Raw genomic sequence first — 21,154 nt, forward strand, 5'->3', positions numbered from 1 at the left:
GTGCCTGTAGCTCAGTGGATAGGGTGCCAGCCCCATATACTGAGGGTGGCAGGTTCAAACTCAGGCCCGCCCAACTGCAACAAAAAAAAAGCCAGGCGTTGTGGCGGGCACCTGTAGTCCCAGTTACACAGGAGGCTGAGGCAAGAGAATTGCCTAAGCCCAAGAGCTGGAGGTTGCTGTGAGCTGTGTGACACCACAGCACTCTACCAAGGGCGATAAAGTGAGACTCCGTCTCTACAAAACAACAAACAAACAAATAAATTCCAATCTGGCTGGGCATGGTGGCTCACTCTGGGAGGCTGATGGGAATTGCTTGAGTTCAGGAGTTCGAGACCCCGTCTCTACCAAAAATAGAAAAGCTGAGGCAAGAGGATTGCTTGAGCCCAAGAGTTGGAGGTTGCTGTGAGCTATGATGCCACAGCACTATACTTGGGGTGACAGCTTGAGACTCCATGTCTCAAAAATAAATAAATAGATAAATAAATAAATAAATGCATTCAGATCTGTAGCAGCCAATAGACTTCAACAAGATTTGTAAGCTCTGTTCCGGGAAATGAACACCTCTTTTCCTAACCCCTTACATCACAATCCGGCTGGGGTTCGGGCACAGAGCTCTTGCTATGGAGGTTCTTAGGATTTCACCTCGGCCCCTGGGGCTGCGGGAGCGCCCCTCGTGGCGCGCGCGCGCGTCCACGCGTCGGAAGCGCCTTCTCCCCTCGTGCCTCGGTTCAAACGACCAGGTGGGTCGAGAGCGGAAGGGAGGGAGCGAAGGTAGGAGTCCGGCCTGGCTCTCTGGCCTCCCTCCCACCCCCAAGCCGCCCAGCCCCATGGTCCCCGCCGCCGGCGCGCTGCTCTGGGCCCTGCTGCTGAGTCTGGGGCTGTGGGCGGCGGGGGCCCACGGGCAGACTCAGAGTCCAACCGAGATACAGCGGGTCACTTTCCGCTTTGGGGGCCCCCTGACCCGCACCTACAAGAGCACCATCGTCGGGACACGTCTTCCCCGGAGGACAAGGATAACTCTGGAGGATGAGAATGACGCCCTGGCCAACGCCGACCGCCTGGCAGGCCCAGCCGCTGCTGAGCTCTTGGCCTCCACGTTGTCTACAGGCGACAGACGGTCTGGATTGACCCGGGAGGATGGGTCTTTGGAAGAGGGGGTTGTGATTAGTGCCAGAAAGTATGACAATGCCCTAGAGGCTCTCACTGCCAGTCCCCAGACAGCGGGGGGTTCCAGCACGACATTTATAGCCAATAGCCAGGAGCCTGAAATTAGGATGACTTCAAGACTGCGTCCCCTTACCTCGAGGTCTAGTGAGGACCCAGTGAGCTCAGAGCCCACCCTGAGCAAGTGGACGACAGCCGGGGCCACCCCAAGTCGGTGGCCATCACCCTCTCCCACAGCCATGCCACCTCCCGAGGATCTGCATCTGGTGTTGATGCCCTGGGGCCCGTGGCACTGTCACTGCAAGTCAGGCACTATGAGCCGGACTAGGGCTGGGAAGCTGGAAGGCCTTTCTGGGCGCCTTCGAGTTGGGGCGCTGAGCCAACTCCGGACAGAGCATAGACCTTGCACCTACCATCAATGTCCCTGCAACCGACAACTGGAGGAGTGTCCCCTGGACGCAGATCTCTGTGCTGATGGCAACTGTGCCTCTCGGACCACCGCTTCTAACACTTTCTCCAGCATCCACCTTAGACGCAGACCCAGCCGACCACCCCCCAGCCCCAGCCCTAGCCCTGCACTGGCTTTTTGGAAAAGGGTCAGGATTGGCCTGGAGGATATTTGGAATAGCCTCTCTTCAGTGTTCGCAGAGATGCAACCAGTAAGTGTTTGGTGATGAGCCAGGAAGGATCCTTGGAGGTGGATCTGAAAATTTCTGATATCCGAAACTATGTTGCTAAGCCAGCCTGTATGTTCTGCATGAACTATTACTGACTTAGTTTGTTGATTGTTGTTCTTGTTATTTTTTTGTTTGCTTTTTTTTTGCAGTTTTTGGCTGGGGCTGAGTTTCCTCCAGCATATGGGGCCGGCGCCCTACTTCTTTGAGCCACAGGCGCGATTTATTTGGTTGATTCATAACATGTATTGGTTATTCTCATTATTGTTAGCCATTGATCCCACCTATTATTTCTTTTCTTTTTTGTTTTTTGAGACTGAGCCTCAAGCTGTCGCCCTGGGTAGTGCTGTGGCATCACAGCTCACAGCAACCTCCAACTCCTGGGCTCAAGTGATTCTCCTGCCTCAGCCTCCCAAGTAGCTGGTACTACAGGTGCTGCCACAACGCCCGATAGGTTGCAGCCATCATTGTTGTTTGGTGGGCCGGGCTGGATTCCAACACGCTAGCTCCTTAGCTGCTTGACCCACAGGCACCGAGCCCCACCTATTATTTCTTGTGGCAACTGCTGGTTGGTTATTAGGCAACATATCTTATTGGTCAATCCTTGACCAAAGTTCATAAATACATTAAGACTTCTTGCTACACAATTATTGGATATGGAGATCAATAGTTTTGACCTAATTAATGCAGCTTAACAGTAACAACAGCCAATATTTGAGGTCCTATTATGTGCACTTTACCTGGATCAATCCTTAGAACCCCACAAGGTATTATTATCCCCACTTTACAAATGAAGAAACTGGGGTTTACAAAAGCTAGTAGTAGCAGAGCCACAAGTAAGATTTAAACCAGGCTTGTTCAACAACAGTGCTCTCCAGAACTGTCCTTCTGAGATTCTTCCCAACAACAAAAGAATTCTCAAGGAAGGGCAGTCCTTTGCTTTACCAAGAATTGCAAAAAGTTCTAATTGACCTAATAAGGTGGTCTTCATTGAGAGAGATGACAGGAACTTTGGGGAGGAGTGACAGACAATAAACAAAGGGTATACTTGGTAATTTTGCTGGTTTCTGTCTTTCTCCTTGTGTGTCCAGTACCATTATTGAACGTAAAAAAGTGTAAGTGAGGGGGCAGTAGGGTTAAAGGAGTGAGGGTTTGTGGGAGGGGAAGATGAAGCAAGGAAGGGAGAATATAGATGTGGTTGTAATTTCCCCTTTTCTCTATTTTTTTTTCCTTACTCAGATAGACAGAAACCGGAGGTAATGGCCACTTCATCCACAAGAGGAGGTGTCAGCATCTCAACCTCTCTTACCCTTTCAATTCCAGCACTCACTAGATATTTTTAGTACAGAAAAACAAAACTGGAAAATACATTGTTTGGTCTTGTGTCTTTTTACAGAGGTTATCTCAGGGGAGAGACCATTAGTCTCTTCAACCCTAAAACTGAACTGCATACTAGCAGCCTCTTGCTTATTCCCCAACTCCCTATCCCCTAGGATAAAATGTTAGTGTTGCGGGCGGCGCCTGTGGCTCAGTGAGCAGGGTGCCGGCCCCATATACCGAGAGTGGCAGGTTCAAATCCGGCCCCGGCCAAAACTGCAACAAAAAAATAGCCGGGCGTTGTGGCGGGCGCCTGTAGTCCCAGCTACTCGGGAGGCTGAGGCAAGAGAATCGCCTAAGCCCAGGAGTTGGAGGTTGCTGTGAGCTGTGTGACGCCACGGCACCCTACCGAGGGCGATACAGTGAAACTCTGTCTCTACAAAAAAAAAAAAAGTTAGTGTTGCTCATTTTCCTCCTTTCCAATGTTGTTTTTGAAACTTAAAAATTTGAAAAATCTCAAATAAATGCTTAGAAGAGGAAATAGGAAGAACAAGTAGTTAAGCCCTGTAAAGATGACGGAGGCCTTCTCCATGCTGTCACGGTGCTTAGCCCTCTCAGAAAGGGCAGTGTAGGTACAAAATTCCATTTCCGCCATTTTCAAAGAGTTATCTTCATCAGCCATAGCTACCCTTTAATCCAACATATAACCGTAATGATTATTCTGCAACTATTTTGCTTAAATGTTTTTATTTGAAAAATGTATTTAAAAGTCCAATAGTTTTTTAATATAAATTAAGACTCTCAAACCCATTCCCATCACTTTATTGTTAAAGTGATGACAGCATACACATCAGAGAAAGTAGCTAAAGGCAAGCCAGCACCAAAAATGAAAGGGAAGACCATGTCCAAACAACAGGTATTAGAATGAAGCTGAAGATCATGGTGACCAAAGATTCCAGGAGTCGGCAACCTTTCCACTCTGTCCTGTTAACTAACACTCAGGCTGCTGATCATAGCGACTAGCTTGACTAAAACTGAGAGTAAATTGGGAATATAATTCTACAATCAATCTTGAAAAACTAGAAAATACACCAAAATTTGAAAAACTTAGAACCTCTCTAGGTGGGAGCAAACCGGATGGATGGTGGATCAGCAGAGTGGATACCAGTTCCCACATTCCTGACCCCACTACCATAAGCTGCAGAGCTGGGAGACCCCAGCCCTGTCTCTGAGCAAAAGCTCACCTGTCTTATTCTGCCTTCCTAATTTTTACCCTGCAAAGAAAGGGCCAGAATAAAAACACCTGAGAAAAGTGAAAGTGCTTACAGACTTTCCTCCTGCTCCTATGTTGCTTTCCCATCTAAAGTAGACTTTTCAGCCACGTGGACAGTGGGACCTGGTTTCCAGACAAAACTCCCTGAGTTTTATTGGTATCTGGTTTTAGAGCTAGGACAAAGAACTTACCTCAAGGAGGATAAGCTGAGCTGTCTCTACTGTTTTTCTCTCCCCTTTCCCAATCCTATCCTGTTCATGTCTCCACACTGCAGGAACCCCTCCTCAAGGGGACAAGAATGGAGAAGTATAGTATTTGTCCATCACCATACAAGCACAAACAATACATTGAATAAAGAATTATTTGGAAATGATGTGCAGCCCTATTGAGCCTAATTTACAAGGGGTCCTAATTTATCCATGGTTCAGGTTTAAGGTGAATAATGGGACAAGGATAGGATGTGGGGTAGAAATCACTTAAGAGAAAAATATATTCGGCTCGAGTTATGAGTCTCAACTAGAGGTGATTTTGCCCTTAAGTGACATTTGGTAACATCTGGAGACATTTTTGGTTGTCATAACTCAGGTTTGCCTATAATGCATAAAACAGCACTTTTATTACATAGAATTATCCATCCAAAAATGTCAAAAGTATCTGGAATGGGAAACCTAGAGCCTCTCCCTGTTCCCATGCTGTGAGGATCATAAGATCCCTAAACTCAGGAGGCGCCTGTGGCTCAAGGAATAGGGCGCTGGCCCCAAATACCGGAGGTGGCAGGTTCAAACCCGGACCCAGCTAAAAACTACAAAAAAAAAAGTAAACCAACACTATGACATTCAAAAAAAAAAAATCCCTAAACTCAAAGATGACTATTTTCAACTCACGTATCTCACTGTCCCTCCGGTTCTCACGGTCAGAAGTCTACCTTGAAATATAACCTAGTTTTGTTGCATTCTGGGTTTCTCCCTCTTTCTCCTATTGCCTGGGCCAGCAGGGAGGGTGGCAGAAGGCAGACCAGGTTCCTCAAGACGTAAGTGGAATGTCAGCAGGTTAACTCTTACTCAGTGGGAAACAATTAGGTTCCTAACAGGATCCGTTCAAGGCAGAAGGAATAGCAGTAGAAGGAAATGGAAGTAATTAAGAGAACTCAAATTTTTAATTTTTTTTTTTTAAAGAAAAGTTGCTACGAAGGTAGTAATACCACAGAAACACAGGATTAGAGGCTTAACTAGACAAATACCCTGATATTGGCAGCGAGACTGAGGGGCTGTGAGCTTAAGGTCTGAAATCTAAAAAGTAGACTAGGCAGCAGTCACCCCTCACCCCCAACATCTGCTTTAATCCATTCCCAAAGGAAAGAGAAAGGCAGGGAGAGAGGGAGTTTCTTGGCAAAGCTGGTGTCAGCTTTGGTTATCTCGCCTACCTACCCCATTTAAGGAGTTCCAGGTTAAGAGTTTAAAAACAAAGGGTACTCAGACCATCATTCAGGAGAAGGGAACTCATTCCAGGTTCACAAAGAACTCCTATCTCAGGTCTGAGGTGTCCAGGGCTTCAGCTGAGCATCTCTGGCCAACTAGTAGTCACTGGGTCAGTCCTGCTGCCTTGACCCCATCTCCAGGAGGGGATACAGCCAGAGGGAGTAGAGGGAGTCCAGCCCCCTAAGCCTTTTGAGGCACTGTTAGGCCAATAGGGAAAAAGAGGGGCACTTGGGTCACTGGTTCTAGGAAGCATCTGGTGAGGGCAGCATTTCTTCTGGCTGGACACAGACTGGGAGCTTCAAGACATCAAAACCTGAATTTAAAAAAAATTTTTTTAAAGAGGCAAGATTAACCTCAAAACCAAGGCTTTCAATAAAAGGCACCATCTAGTACAGACTTTTAACTATTCCCACAGTGTATTCTTTTCTCTATTTCTGTCTGTACACCACCCTCTCTCTGTCTTTCCTGATCCTACATTCTTAAATCTTTCATTCTATTCTCTCCTCCTCTCTTTACATCCATTCTTGCATTAGAGGATCAGGGTTCTGAAGCAGGGTATCAGGATGTACTGGCAGTGTTGGATGGGCTTCTCTAATCACTCACCGTTTTCTACTGGAACTACAAACCCCTAGAATTGCTCCAAGGCCTGTCTCGGTTTCCCTTGGACCTCATCTGCTCCTGAACTGCACCTGTCTGTGAAAAAGCACATGTGAGACACCTCTTACATCTTTGTATCTCATGATAAAAGGTCTCCAGCAAAGAAGCTGACCCCATCTCTTGAGCATAACATCAATGCGAAAAGGCTAAAACTAACCACCATTCCACCCAGAGAAGTTTCAATGCCTCCCTTCTTTCTTAATGACCTTCATGAGAAAAAGGTAAAATGGTTATTTTACTAAAAAGATCCCCTCACAAAGGACTCTCTCATGTGTATGAACTTTATAATTGGTAAGAAGACTTTTTCTTTTTTTTTGGAGACAGAGTCTCACTATGTTGCCCTCGGTAGAGTGCCACGTTACAGCTCACAGCAACCTCAAACTCTAGGCGTAAGCAATTCTCTTGCCTCAGTGTCCCAAGTAGCTGGGACTACAGGTGCCCACCAAAAACACCCGGCTACAAAGACTTTTTTTTGATACAAGGTCTTGTTCTGTCACTCAGCTGCAGTGCAATGACACTATCATAGCTCACTACAGCTTTGAACTTCTGGGTTCAAGGGATCTTCCTGCCTCAAAATCCCAGTAGCTGGGAATATAGGTGCCTACCACCACATGCAGATGCTTTTGTTTTTCGCAGGGATAGAGTCTTGCTGTATTGACCAGGCTGGTCTCAAACTCCTAGCTCAACTGATCCTCCTGCCTCAGTGTCCCGAGTAGCTGGGATTATAGGTGCCCACCACCACACCCAGCTAATTTTTCTATTTATAGTAGAGATGGGGTCCCACTCTTGCTCAGGCCGATCTCAAACTCCTGAGCTCAAGCAATCCATCTGCCTCTGCCTCCCGGAGTACTAGGATTATAAGGGTGGAGCCACACACCCAGCTGAAATAGCAGTTCTTAACGAAGGAAGGATTATAGTTTTTGGGGAAAGCCCTCCAAAAATTTTTTTCCCTCCAGTTAACTATTAAGACACATATATCTCCCACCCCAACAAAGAACAATCTGCTTATTATAATGGTGAGAGAACATAGGCTCAGAGACCTGAAATGCCAGGTCTCAGGTTTACAGAACTAGAGTCCAGATTCTTGTTACCCCATTGAGTATTTTGTTACATGCCTTGCTGGAATTTTCTCTAAAATGTGGAATAGTTACAGATCACACTCCCACATCAACCTCTCCCAATTCCCTTGTTACCATCACAAGTCCATCTCCAGCCCCCATCTCCCCAGAGCCAATGTGAGTCAGGTGGACAAAATTCATTGGTTCTCCAATCATGGTCCGGTCAATTCGTCTTCTCTTCTTCTGCTGCGTGGAGAAGATAAGGAGTCATGTCTGAAGCTTCCTCCTCCAGAGTAGAGGAAGAGATAAGAGCCTTGAAAACCACCAGAGGAAGAACTATGGGCCTGATGGGAGGAAGGCATGTGGTATTATAATAGGGAAATCACTAGGGTATGGAAAGCAGAGCTGCAACAACATAAACACAAGGACATGGACCAGAGTGGTGGGGGCAGTGGCCTACAGAGTGGGTAATGGACATAGAAAGGACATATCAACGTCACCTCTGACTACTGAGGAAACAATGGGGAAAAGTAAGATATTAAGCTCCACCTACAACTCCTGCCCAACTCCAAGTGGACAGGAATGAGAGGTGATGGCAAGGACTATTAATTTCTTCCACCATCCATCCAGTCCCCTTTATTCCACATATACACCTGCCTGGCCATAGAAACTATTCCAACAGAGAGGAAGGCAACAAGTGTGCTTTTCAAGGAACAGATCCTACAAGGTACGTCTACTTCCCAGCATGAGGTAACTGGTTTCTGTGTGTGTTAGGTAGGGTAGGAGACTTACTGGCTGGGGTTTCTCCACCACACAGCAGCCCAGTTTGTGCCAAAATTCACTCATGTTCCCTGATGGTTCCAGATTCAGTCCTCTGACTGGCCCCCGGGGGCTCTTGCTCTGGTGGTACCTTGATTGTCCCGTCCTCACTCTTCCAAGGTGTTAACAACACCCTAGGTTCACTCAGCTGGATGGAATGAGAGAAAGCAGAATCCTCAGAACCTTTAGCTGAGCAGAGAAGGTCAGCGTCTCAGACCCTTAGAGGTTAACAAAGCCAGAGATAGGTGGTCAGGCAGGCACAAGGTTATGTCTTCCTCAGACTTCCTCTGGAACTCTATGTTAGCAGAAAGTAAAAAGGTTAATGAGAAACCTCCTGACGAGCCTGTAATTCTTAAGAGGGCGTAGTCCTGCACCCCAACACTAACCTGTTCCAAATATAAGAGCCCCACAGTCTGACTTTCAGAAAAAGGAACAGAACCAAAAGGACACCAATGGGTTAAGGAGCAGTGGCTGGTGGAACCAAGGTGGGAGGGGGGTAAGAAATGAAAGGCTTAGGGTAAGAGGATAGGGAGGACTAAAGGATAGTGGCAGAAATGAGCAAAGTCTGGGAGTTCTACAAGCTCTAGCTCCTTGGGTTTGGGGCAGAAGGGGAGGGGCATTAAGTGACTTTGAAGAGGAAATAGTGTTTTTTTGTTCTCACAAACAAGGCCTCCACCCTGTCCCCTCCCTTTTTCTTTACCTTGCTCCCAACCTTTACACCTAGATTGTCTTTCTTTCTTTCTTTTTCTTTTTTTTTTTTTTGTTGCAGTTTGGCCAGGGCTGGGTTTGAACCCGCCACCCTCGGCATATGGGGCCGGCGCCCTACTCACTGACCCACAGGCGCCGCCCTCTTTTTTTTTTTTTTTTTGTAGAGAGAGTCTCACTTTACGGCCCTCGGTAGAGTGCCATGGCATCACACAGCTCACAGCAACCTCCAACTCCTGGGCTTAAGCAATTCTCTTGCCTCAGCCTCCCGAGTAGCTGGGACTACAGGCACCCGCCACAATGCCCGGCTATTTTTTGGTTGCAGTTCAGCCGGGGCCGGGTTTGAACCCGCCACCCTTGGTATATGGGGCCGGCGCCTTACCAACTGAGCCACAGACGCCACCCACACCTAGATTTTCTTTAAGAACAAGAGAAATCTTGGCCACCTAGATCATAGGAAATTAAATGGAGTGGGTTAGGCCTGGAGAAAAACTTCCTACAATAAGGAATTTCTTCCCTGCCTACCCTGTTTCCCCGAAAATAAGACAGCGTCTTATTTTAAGGTGTGCTCCCAAAGATGCACTAGGTCTTATTTTTAGGGGACATCTTATCTTTCCTGTAAGTAGGTCTTATTTTTTGAGGATGTCTTATTTTCGGGGAAACAGGGTAGGTTTACAGCCTTCTTTCTCCCTCATTTCCCTCAACGGAGACCCACCCCCTCCCAGAAGCCATTTAGCAGTTCTTCTATTACCTGACCTTGAGATTCTTTCTGAAGGCTGTGTATACTCTGTTAATCTGTGTCTTTTATCACTGCATTCCTGTGTACATCTGTTTGCATATACATGGCATGGCTCTATCTCCACGTGTGTCTTGTATAGATCATTTGTGTACAGGTTATAGGTACATGCTCCAGATATCTTCTGTCCCATGAGGAATCTTTTTCCAGCTTCCCCACCCTCTCCACACGTCCTATCCTATCATGTCACTCTGCTCTGCATCACACCCCATAGGGCCCAGGATTCCCTCCCTCCTCCCCTCATGCTGTGACATGTTCTTTACTCACTCCTTACCCCAAGGAGTGAGTAAAGAACTTACTTACTCCTTCATCAGCCAACCAGACACAGGAACTTTCCGATTACTACTAGTGTCCAAGGAAGAACTTCCTTTTCACTAGTGCCAATCAGGGCAGGGCACATCTGGGTTTCTTCTTCTACTCACTGCCTTTCCCCAATACTCTAGTAGCGACATATTAAAGATTGCAAACAGGGCAGTTTCAGGAATATTACATTTTAACATAAATAGGAATCTTCTTTCCTTCCAGGCATGGAAGCCTGATGGTCTGACACCTTAGACTGATTTAAAAACTGAGAGTTTTTGTTTTGTTTTATTCTGTTTTAACAGGCTTGCGATGAGATTACACAAAAGCACAAACACTGAAATACAGCTGCTGGGGAGGGAAGAACCCAGGAGTCTGGGCTTTCTCTTACTTCCTTTCCCACCCTTGGAAGGGAGGAGTAATCAAACAGGGCGGAAGTCAAAACACAGCTGTCCAGAGAGGAGAGTTGTGGTCAGTGGGGAAGTCAGCCAGTCAGTCACAGGGTTTGTTGTGATGGTGGCAGGTGGTAAGGTTGAGGGGGGGAATGGAGAAAACAATGAAGAATCAGAGGAAACCCCCAACACCGCCAGATAGATTGAACTGAGACCGGACTCTCCCTTCAAGCATATCCCCACCCTACTCAAAGCTAGGTGGACAGAGGTGGACGGTGCTGGGAGGGAAGAGGAGGAAAAAGAGGGAGGAAGACAGAGTGAAAGGAGCAGTGGAGGGAACAAGGACATTTCTGTTTCTTCTCCAGGGACCTGACTAGAGCTGGGTGGAGGCAAAGCATGCGTGTGTGGGACTTGGCATGAAATGACCAATGATGATGAGAGGTGACCAGGAAATTCCATTCCCTAGGACATTAGGGTCTCTGAAACTTACGGGTGGTGTCAGGGTGTGAAGAAGACAAGACAGGGTGAATGTGGTGTTAGTGCAGGGTATGAGGGAACAGAACAGAGGCCAAAAAGGAAGTAAAAGCCATGGTTGTAATTCTCCTTTAAAGCAACCTGACAAAATGAAGTCCTGAGCTGCTAAACTGTAGAGCAAGAGCCACCTGAATACACTGCCCACCATTTCAATTTCACAGGGAATGGGACAGGAGCTGGGAAAATAACAGGAGGGATCAGAATTAGAATAAAGCCACATCCCAATAGCCAAGTGGCAGAGAACTTGGCCCCTTACGCCTCAAATAGGAAGAGTGAGATACAGAGCTGGGAAAGACACCCTACCCCCTCCACTACCACCACCAAGGTCACACTGGGACTTCAGGATCTTGAAGCTGTTGGTGGTGGAGGTGAGCGAGGGAAGGGATGAGAGTAAGGTGCCAGCAAGGATGTACAGAGGTAGGTTCCCTGGTCCTGTTCTAGCCCCAAACCGGTTTTCCCGGTCCCATTGCCTGCAGCCTCAAGGCCTCCAGCCCGCTGGCCGACAAGCCCTCACTAGAAGCAACTGGAGAGAAGAGAACTGGGAGAAAGGAGTGGGCAACTCTGGCTGCACGCCCAGGGCTGCAGGTGGTCCCCGAAGGCAGACCCCCAGACATGGAGTATTCTTGAGGGGTTCTAGAGATGGGAGGTGGACCCGTATTTCAGCCAAGTGACTGACCTCAGCACCAACTTTGCTACTCCCTCTAAAAGGTTTTGCGGGGGCTTATAAGGAAACAGTGCTTTGGCCCTAAACTTCCCCTGCCCGGACAGATTTAATGTCACAGACTTCATGTCTGGCCGCCCCCCACCCCCACCCCCAAACTTACGCAGAAACTCGCTACCCCTCCCCACCCTCAACTGTGACAGGGACTCTTGACTCATGTAGACCCTGCCCCTCCCCACCCTCAACTGTGACAGGGACTTCTTGACTCATGTAGACCCTGCCCCTCTGACCCTCAGGGTAGACCCAGGGTCTACTCATATAGACCCTGACCCTCTCCCACCTCCCCCAACACTTCAGTCCCTGCTTTCTTTTCCACTCGTCGCAGCCTTAACCTGCGCGCGGCCGGGGCGCGGATGAGGGCTGCCACAGCGGAGCGCGCCGCCCTTCCCACCGCCGCAGCATCCCGGGCTCTCTGGACCCCCCCACCCCACCCCCACCCCCAGCATCCGGCGCGTCTCTGCCTGGCCCGAAGGCGTGGCGGGCAGCCCGGGGAACCAAGTCTGCAGTGTTACCTGCTCTTCTTCGGCATCGAGGCGGCCCGGCGGCAGTGGCTGGAGGTGAGCAGGTCAGCTACCGCAGGTGCGGGGGTGCCGGAGCTTTCCTCGGCGCGGTGGGGAGCCGAGGGCGGGCCGGCAGAGGTGGGGCGGCGGAGGGCGGAAGCGGCGGCGACGCGATTACGAAACCCGCGCGGCTCCGCGCCGGGCGCGCAGCTCCCCGCGACTGCAGCGGTGCTGCGCCGCGGGGGACGCGAGAGGGGCCCGGGCGTCCCCGAAGCCGCCGCCCCTGCTAGGGGAGTTGGGTAATATGGACACCCGATGAGGGCTCATCACCCACGCCGGGCCCCCGGAATCGCTTTCTCTGTGCGCGACAGGCACTGCAGGGCGATCTGAAACGGAGCCCCTAGATCCTCCGGGCCTAACCAAGTGCAGAGATTCGCAGAAACTGCCCTCGTCTCTCCTGCTCCACCCCAAAGGGAAGGTGGCTAGGTTTATCTCCCCACGAGCAGTAGGGAGAGGAGGGATTGGGAAAAGGGTTGCAGAATTTTTCTGATTCTCAAAAACACCTAGTCACCTGAAGTCCTTAAATTGGGGGGGAAAGGAACGCTCCTCCTTTCCATTGGCGTGTAGTGTTCATGTTTTTAATCCATAAACCCAGATTTGGAGGACAACTGGCTGTTCATCCATTGCACTCCTTGTCAACACGGTGCTGGAAAAGATAGGGAATGACCGTGCACAGCAGTAAGCCTAGAGAGACGCTCCAACCCCCTCTCCTCCCTAAAGTGCTCTGGAACCTATCGTTTGAATTAGCCGAGTCAGGCGGGGAGGGGGCGGGGAGTTCTTCCGGCTTTCTTAGGAGGGGCTGCATTGCAGGGGGAGACTGAGCCGACAGTCACTGAAGAGGGAGAGGGAGTGAGAAGACAAAACCGACAAAGCCTCAGCAGCTTCTTTTTCTCCAGTCCAGAGCAGACCCCGGAGCCCCCGAGGCACTCCTTCCGTCTTTGGAACACGCTAGTAATTCACTGATAGCAGGTAAACTAAACCAAAGGAGGGGGGCAGGGACCTGCGAAGATAGAAGAGCAGCTTCTTCTGGTTGGAATGGAGACCTCAAATAGAATGAGGTGGGGGACAGATCAGGAGGAGAGAAGGGGGCGCTTTAAACAATGGCATCCATGCCTTGTCATCCTGAATACAGACATTAATTTCTAGCAATTTACATGTAGTTATTTATCAGCACTTACCTCCTTCAAGTATGTTTTGCTTTTCTATAATTTATTGGCCTGTGTATTTAATACTGTCTGTCTAGTTATCTTCCATTTTAAACTATCATGTGTTCTAACAATTATTTGATGACTGCTATGTCTCTCTAGCCTCTACTTCCCTATACTTGCAGATTTTTTAATCTTCCATTTGTCTCTGTCGGAGGGAGTTTGGGGGAAGGGATGTAATCCTGACCTTTCTTTTCACAATCTCCTTCTCCCTATCTCAAACCTTTGCTCCACAGAGGCAGCTCAAATCAGGAAAGGTGGTGGGGTCTCTGTCAGAGAACTGCTTGAACCCATATTGTAATCAGTACAGCTCACAGGAGTTAGGTATGGGAAATAGATTCTGGAAAAGGAATGCTTATTTGCAGCGCAGTGGAAAAGATAGGGGAAGGACATGGCTGATAGGAAAATCCAAGCTCAGAGTGAGGCACATGTGAGAAGCCAGAGAGCTTCCATTCTTCATCACCACCACCTCTTCTTCTTTCCCACCACCATGATGGCAGTATGACACAGCAAGGCCCTGTTGAGTAGGCCTCTGATATCCCACAGAGGGTCTGGACAAAGATATTTGGGTGTGTCTGTGTGGCTCAGACAGAGGCAATATTTCTAATCTGTATATTCGCTTATGTATCTCTAAGAATAGACAGTGATATTTAGAAATTACCTTTGCATTAATATCTGGATACTTTAAAATGAAGGCTAGTGGAAAGCATTTATTAAGCATGTATTGTGGTATAAGGCACTGACCAAACCCTTTAAGATAAGTACATGAATAGATGTGAAGACAGATGAAGTGTGGGTGGAGAGCATTTGGGAATGGAAAGGGGAAGCTGGCTGAAAGGGGACCTTTGCCAAATTTTGAGGACTTGGGAATTAAATACATAGTGTATTAAATCAAAAATTTAATTACTACTTACATTAGTAAATATATTTTGGTATCATAGCTTCAGTTTTCTGTGTAGTCTTTATGTTCTTGACTTGATTTTAATGCTACATAGTCTTGTATAAGTGTCTATCCTTTATACATGTCTCTGGGTCAATGACATAGCTAGAGATTTTAGGCCTTTTGAACTATGTTTCATAAAATTTCCTTTAAGTCTTTAATTGCAGGATAGCTCTGCCCAACATTCAGTGATGTGGGCAGTTTTTATATATACTCTGGTTGTAAGGAGTCAGTTTGTCAAAGAGCTTTTTCCCTTTCTCCTATTCTAGCTTGCTCTCTACTACCTTTTTTTTTTTCACTCTTCAGATCAGAATTACAGAACAATCAATGTCTAACCCACAGAATATTGTGCCTCGGGAACTAAGAATTCTTGTAAATAGAATTTTTGAAAATACTGGTATGGGATTATATAAAGCTGTGGGGCAGCTATCTATGTACAACACAAAAAGGGATCAGATTGGGGATTATGAGACCTGGGTTCTACCTAAACCGTCTGGAAGACTTCCCAAGTCACTAGATAATTTGTAAGGTGTCTTCTAGTTTAAAAATTCTAATTTTTTCCTGCTATGATTCTATTTTTTTTTTGAGACAGAATCTTAAGTTGTTGCCCTGGGTAGAGTGTCACAGCTCACAGCAACCTCAAACTCTTGGGCTCAAGAGATTCTCTTGCCTCAGCCTCCCAAGTAGCTGGGACTTCAGATGCCCCCCACAATGCCCAGCTAATTTTTGTTGCAGTTGACATTGTCGTTTAGCTGGCTTGGGCCGGGTTCGAACCCACCACTCTCAGTGTATGTGGCTGGCACCATAACCACTGTGCTATGGGCGTCAAGCCTATGATTCTATTTTTTAATGAGCCTATTATGTGCCCAGCTAAGCTCACTCTGGAATAGACTTGTAAGGGAGGAGATATAAAAGAAGCCAGCTGACTGGGAAAATAATTGTTAACACAGTACACAGTCTCTGTAGGCAGAAGTCAGGAACAGTCTCGACTCCTAGGGTTTGCTTCTTAGGATCTCTATGCTGTAGACTTAAGCAGGGGTTGGTTGGTTAATAGGTACAACTGTTTTTGTAACTCTTTTTCTGTACAAATGTCTCTGCAAATTACTGTGGGTATGATCAGAGTTGGATATCATAGGAAGATGACCTCACCTCAAATGCTCCCCAACCCTGCTCCAGTCCCTGCATCATCCTCCTATGCACCTTCTCTGCTGAGTAATGCTCAGTTCCCAGTTTTATTCTGGAGCTTGAACCTAAGAAGAAAAAAATCAACTCGGGCGGTGCCTGTGGCTCAAAGGGGTAGAGCGCCGGTCCCATATGCCGAAGGTGGCGGGTTCAAACCCAGCCCCGGCCAAAAAAAAAAAAAAAAAAATCAACTCAGAACTCGGTGGGGGGTGTTGTATTTTTTTTTAAAGACAGAGTCTCACTCTGTTGCCCTGGGTAGAGTGCTGTGGCATCATAGTTCACAGAAACCTCAAACTCTTGGGCTCAAGCCTCAGTCTTCCAAGTAGCTGGGACTACAGGCACCTGTTAGTTTTTCAATTTTTTTTTTAGTAGAGATGGGGTCTTGCTCTTGCTCAGGCTGGTCTCCAACTCCTGAGCTCAAGCAATCCACCTGCCTCAGCCTCCCAAAGTGCTCACTTTGGGAGGTGTGAGCCCCTGCGCCTGGGTTCAGAATTCAGTTTTAATTTCTTTTTTTTTTTTTTTGAGACAGAGCCTCAAGCTGTCGCCCTGGGTAGAGTGCTATGGCATCACAGTTCACAGCAACCTCCAACTCCTGGGCTCAAGCGATTCTCCTGCCTCTGCCTCCCAAGTAGCTGGGACTACAGGCGCCCGCCACAACACCCAGCTATTTTTTGGTTGCAGCTGTCATTGTTGTTTGGCCTGGGCTGGATTCGAACCCACCAGCTCAGGTGTATATGGCTGGTGCCTTAGCTGCTTGAGCCACAGGCACCGAGCCTCTTTTTTTTTTTTTTTTAGAGACAGAGTCTCACTTTGTCACCCTCTGTAAAGTGCTGTGGCATCACAGCTCACAGCAACCTCCAGCTCTTGGGCTTAGGTGATTCTCTTGCCTCAGCCTCCCAAGTAGCTGGGACTACAGGCACCCACCACAACGCTGGGCTATTTTCTGTTGTAGTTTGGCTGGGGCCAGGTTCAAACCTGCCACCCTCATTATATGGGGCCAGTGTCCTACTCACTGAGCCATAGGCACCGCCCCAGAATTCAGTTTTAACATTAAAAACATCCTAACCTACTCACTCCCAGCCACTCTTTCACATGTTGTCACCATGTTTTAGATTAAGGCTTTCTTTTTCTGCCTGAGTAGAGTCATTTCACATTATATGAGGGCATTTTGGAACCTATCTAAGGTTGTTATTAAGTCTCAGGCCTGGTTTGTGCCAATGGGTTATTTGGAGAAAGGCCTTTTGAAACTTGGGGTTGTATTTTTGGAGGCAGTGGAATGTTCTTTCTGCTCCTTTGGGAACATTTCAACTAGTGCTTCTTGCCCCTTCCCTTGGCTAGTAAGTAGCACAGCAGGGAGCTATAATAGTCATGTAATAATAGGCAGGGTGTGGGTAGCCTAAAGGCAAAAGGTAATAAAACTACCCATTAAAATACGGAAAAGTATCTGATGTTGGTAAGGGACCTTCTCTTTCCAATCTAAATTTTACTTTCTTACCTAGAATTTCCAATCCATTTACTCTACCATCAGGTATACTCTAGCATTGGGATAAAAGAGACCATGTTATAGCATAAGAAAATTATTTTAGCATCTGGATTTTGCTTTGCAGGAGGGATAATAGACTATTAAGGTTTACCTGTGAGCTAATAGATGGGAGTGGCAAAGTACTCACTGTATTAAATATGAGGGGAAATTAATAAGCAGCCTTGAATATTTGTGTGCAAAGCTCAGCACTGTAGGTAGAAAAAGTAGACTGGTTTTTACTTAGGAAACTATTGAAGGAGATAAGACCATTCTTATACATAAAAACATAGTAACAGGGTGGCACCTGTGGCTCAGTGAGTAGGGCGCCGGTCCCATATACCGGGGGTGGCGGGTTCAAACCCAGCCCCAGCTGAACTGCAACCAAAAAATAGCTGGGTGTTGTGGTGGGCGCCTGTAGTCCCAGCTGCTCGCGAGGCTGAGGCAGGAGAATCGCAAAAGCCCAAGAGCTGGAGGTTGCTGTGAGTCCTGTGACATCATGGCACTCTACCAAAGGTGGTAAAGTGAGACTCTGTCTCTACAAAAAAAAAAAAAAAAAACCATAGTAACAGGGCGGCACCTGTGGCTCAAAGGGGGAGGGCACCTGCCCCATATGCCGGAGGTGGTGGGTTCAAACCCAGCCCTGGCCAAAAACTGCAAACAAACAAACAAACAAAACACAGTAACAGTGAGCTCGGCGGCTGTGGCTCAAGCGGCTAAAGCGCCAGCCACATACACCTGAACTGGTGGCTTCGAATCCAGCCCAGGCCCGCCAAACAACAATGACAACTGCAACCAAAAAATAGTCAGGCATTGTGTGGTCCCAGATTCGTGGGAGGCAAGAGAATTGCTTAAGCCCAAGAGTTGGAGGTTGCTGTGAGCTGTGATGCCACAGAATTCTACCCAGGGCGACAGCTTGAGGCTCTGTCTCAAAAAAAAAAAAACCAGTAACAGTGATCTGTACCCAGAATTGGTGGAGTCAGGTAAAACTCTACAGGGAAGATAATGGAGGAAATAGAGTAGAAGAAGCTGAGTAAGTTTAAGGAAGTCATCCTTAAAGATGAGTTTATAGTAGAGTTAGAAGGCAAAAAGAAAAATAAAAATCAAAAATGTCATGGAAGACCTTTTCACAGGTACCATGATCTAGTAAACCAAAGTCAAGAAGAAGTCAAGTATCTATAAATGTAAGAGTTTGAAGGCTGGACACAGTAGCTCATGCCTGTAATCTCCACACTCTGGGAGGCCACGGCAGGCAGATTGCTTGAGCTCAGAAGTTCAAGACCAGCCTGAGCAAGAGCAAGACACTGTCTCTAAAAATAGCCAGGCGTTTGGCAGGTGCCTGTAGTTCCAGCTACTTGGGAGGCTGAGGCAAGAGAATTGCTTAAGCCCAAGAGTTTGAGGTTGCTGTGAGCTATGATGCCCCGGCACCCAACCCCAGGACGACTTTTTTTTTTTGTCTCCAAAAAAAAAAAAGAGTTTGAGAGGGGAGTGTAGGGACTTGAAAAGCATCTTGAAACTTGGGAAGTATTTTAAGGTAGAGAATAGAGAGAGTTAAGCAAGACAGGAATGAGCATAACTGTAGCTGAGGCTGTACAACTGCTAGAAAGAGTGGGCGAGATTTTGGAAGGTTTTGAAAATCAGACCCAAGATCAATTTGATGCAAGATAAGAAACAAGTTATTCTCCTGGGCACAGTGGCTCATTCTTATTGCCACTGCAGGAGGTGGAAGCAGGAGGAGTTTAGACCAGCCTGGACAACATAGTGGGGTCCGGTCTTTAAGAAAATGAGTTGAGGGTGGCGCCTATGGCTCAAGGAGTAGGGCGCCAGTCCCATATGCCGGAGGTGGTGGGTTCAAACCTAGCCCTGGCCAAAAACCACACACACACAAAAAAAAGAAAATTAGTTGAGTATAGTGACATGCACCTATAGTCGTAGTTACTTGGGATGCTGAGGAGGATGGTTTGGGCCAGAAAGTGGAGGTTGAGGTGAGCTATGATGATGCCATTTTCTCTAGTCTGGAGGACAATACAAGACCCTGTCTCACCAAAAAAAAAAAAAGAAAAAAAATCATTCCAAGATGAAAAGTTAGGAAATGGTAGAAACTAAAGGCAGGGTTCCTGAAGCTTGTCCTAGGGAAAGGGGATTATGTATAGAGGCAATGGGGATGTGGTGTTTCTAATCAAGGAAAGGCCCCGGGCCACAAAGAAGTTGCTACAGCATGAGGACTGACAAGTGGTTTCTTTCCAGGAAGCTATGAGGGACCCTGTGAGTAGCCAGTACAGCTCCTTTCTCTTCTGGAGGATGCCCATCCCAGAACTGGATCTGTCAGAGCTAGAAGGCCTGGGTCTGTCAGATACCTCCACCTACAAGATCAAGGACAACAGCATGGGGAAAATGACCGGGCAAGCAACTGCAGGAGAGCAGGAGAAAAACCTGGAAGGTGATGCCCTTCTTGAGTACAGCACTTTCAACTTCTGGAGAGCTCCCATTGCCAGCATCCACTCCTTTGAATTGGATTTGCTCTAAGGCGAAGACTTCTCTCTCCCATCACCCTACCCTTATTGTCTTCCCTTTCAAACCCCTTCCTTTCTACCCCTTTTCCACTTTAATCTTGTTCTCTTTCTATTGTGTTGGTGGTGCTGATGAATCTGCCAGAGTTAAGTTGTATTTATTTATTTATTTATTTATCTACTCCATATTTCTCAAAAACCCTCCCACTACAGGGGGTTAAAGCAATGGTGTACTGGGTCACAGGGATTCTTTCTTCCCCCTCTAAGTATTAACTCCAGATTTTCTGCTACGAAACAGGATTTCTAAAAGCCTAAGGACTCTGGTGTGTTCTTTTTCTTTTTTTTTTTGAGACAAAGTCTCATTATGTCGCCCTCAGTAGAGTGCTATGGCATCACAGCTCACAGCAACCTCAAATTCTTGTGTTTAAGCAGTTCTCTTGCCTCAGCCTCCCATGTAGCTGGGACTACAGGCACCCACCACAACGCCCAGCTATTTTTTGTTGTAATTGTCGTTGTTTAGTTGGCCCCGGCCAGTTTCGAACCTGCCAGCCTCAATGTATGAAGGCTGGCGCTGTAACCACTGTGCTACAGGTACCGAGCCTCTGGTGTTCTTTTTCTCAGAGAAATTGGTGGCAGTTAAGGGTATAAAACAAGAGGAAATAATGTATTATGGAATATGAAAATAGGGAAAAACATTGAATAATTTCAGAAACAGCTAAGTTCTTTTTTCTCAAAAAGATATTCCTTTAACTTTACAACTTTGCAGCTGTGAGTTGAAAACTGAGGAAAATTAGATACCGAATTTTAAGATGCAATCTTGCTGACCATTATAACTTGTAAGGTTTTGACTATTTTTTAAAAGGCACAGGGTTTGGCCCTTAGTAATATATAATACCAATCAATGGGCCTTGGGCACAGTTCTTCTGCTACACTTCGACCATGAAATGAACAATTAACGTTCTGACCTTATACCTTGACCCCACTCCTTCCAAAATTGTTGCTGATTTGTTCTGCCATTTAGTCATTTACTTAATAAAGACATAAAATCCCAGGACTGGATTCTAGTTTTCTTATTCTTCACAGGGAAGCAGTATCAGTCTCAGAAATTAAGTAGCCTGGTTTCACATTCAGCTTATACATTTTGTCTAATATTGAACTTTAAGGAAAAATGTTTTGATGAATAGCATTTATACATTACATGGTAAACTTCCAGGCCAAGTGTGGTGATTCACACCTGTAATCCCAGCACCCTGGGAGGGTAAGGCAGGTGGATCACCTGAGTTAAGGAGTTCAAGACCCCTGCTCTACTGAAGAAAAAAAAAAAAAAAAAACTAGCCAGGTGTTGTGGTG

The 21,154-nt window shown here is 47.0% G+C and overlaps 4 protein-coding genes across 14 annotated transcripts in view; 2 read left to right on the top strand and 2 right to left on the bottom strand.

Annotated features, from left to right (window-relative positions):
- Positions 1–21,154, bottom strand: part of SEMA6C (semaphorin 6C) — a 314,549-nt gene that overhangs the window by 200,161 nt on the left and 93,234 nt on the right. The window contains exon 18 of one of the 10 annotated variants that reach the window (XR_008380068.1): positions 17,745–18,222. The exons of the other annotated variants lie outside the window; for them this stretch is intronic. The gene's annotated coding sequence lies outside the window, so the exon portion shown is untranslated. Of the gene's footprint in view, positions 1–17,744; positions 18,223–21,154 lie in introns of those variants that run through there. 10 annotated transcript variants of the gene reach the window in all.
- On the top strand, positions 84–3,208 carry C5H1orf56 (chromosome 5 C1orf56 homolog). The gene is made up of 2 exons (XM_053590762.1): positions 84–1,823; positions 3,078–3,208. The coding sequence occupies exons 1-2, from the start codon at positions 621–623 to the stop codon at positions 3,096–3,098; spliced, it is 1,224 nt and encodes a 407-aa protein (XP_053446737.1). The 5' UTR covers positions 84–620; the 3' UTR covers positions 3,099–3,208.
- Positions 2,292–12,539, bottom strand: CDC42SE1 (CDC42 small effector 1). Its single transcript, XM_053590812.1, has 5 exons — positions 12,401–12,539; positions 8,414–8,588; positions 7,757–7,867; positions 6,510–6,599; positions 2,292–6,219 (listed from the first exon to the last, which is right to left on the bottom strand). The coding sequence occupies exons 2-4, from the start codon at positions 8,465–8,467 to the stop codon at positions 6,525–6,527; spliced, it is 240 nt and encodes a 79-aa protein (XP_053446787.1). The 5' UTR covers positions 8,468–8,588; positions 12,401–12,539; the 3' UTR covers positions 2,292–6,219; positions 6,510–6,524.
- Positions 10,255–20,855, top strand: MLLT11 (MLLT11 transcription factor 7 cofactor). Of its 2 annotated transcripts, XM_053590805.1 has the most exons (3): positions 10,255–12,445; positions 13,345–13,417; positions 19,542–20,855. In XM_053590805.1, the coding sequence occupies exons 1-3, from the start codon at positions 12,242–12,244 to the stop codon at positions 19,565–19,567; spliced, it is 303 nt and encodes a 100-aa protein (XP_053446780.1). In that variant the 5' UTR covers positions 10,255–12,241; the 3' UTR covers positions 19,568–20,855. The 2 variants fall into 2 exon arrangements, with proteins under 2 accessions (XP_053446780.1, XP_053446781.1); XM_053590806.1 differs by lacking the exon at positions 10,255–12,445.

The sequence above is a fragment of the Nycticebus coucang genome, chromosome 5 (assembly GCF_027406575.1).
Source record: "Nycticebus coucang isolate mNycCou1 chromosome 5, mNycCou1.pri, whole genome shotgun sequence".
Taxonomy (NCBI): domain Eukaryota; kingdom Metazoa; phylum Chordata; class Mammalia; order Primates; family Lorisidae; genus Nycticebus; species Nycticebus coucang.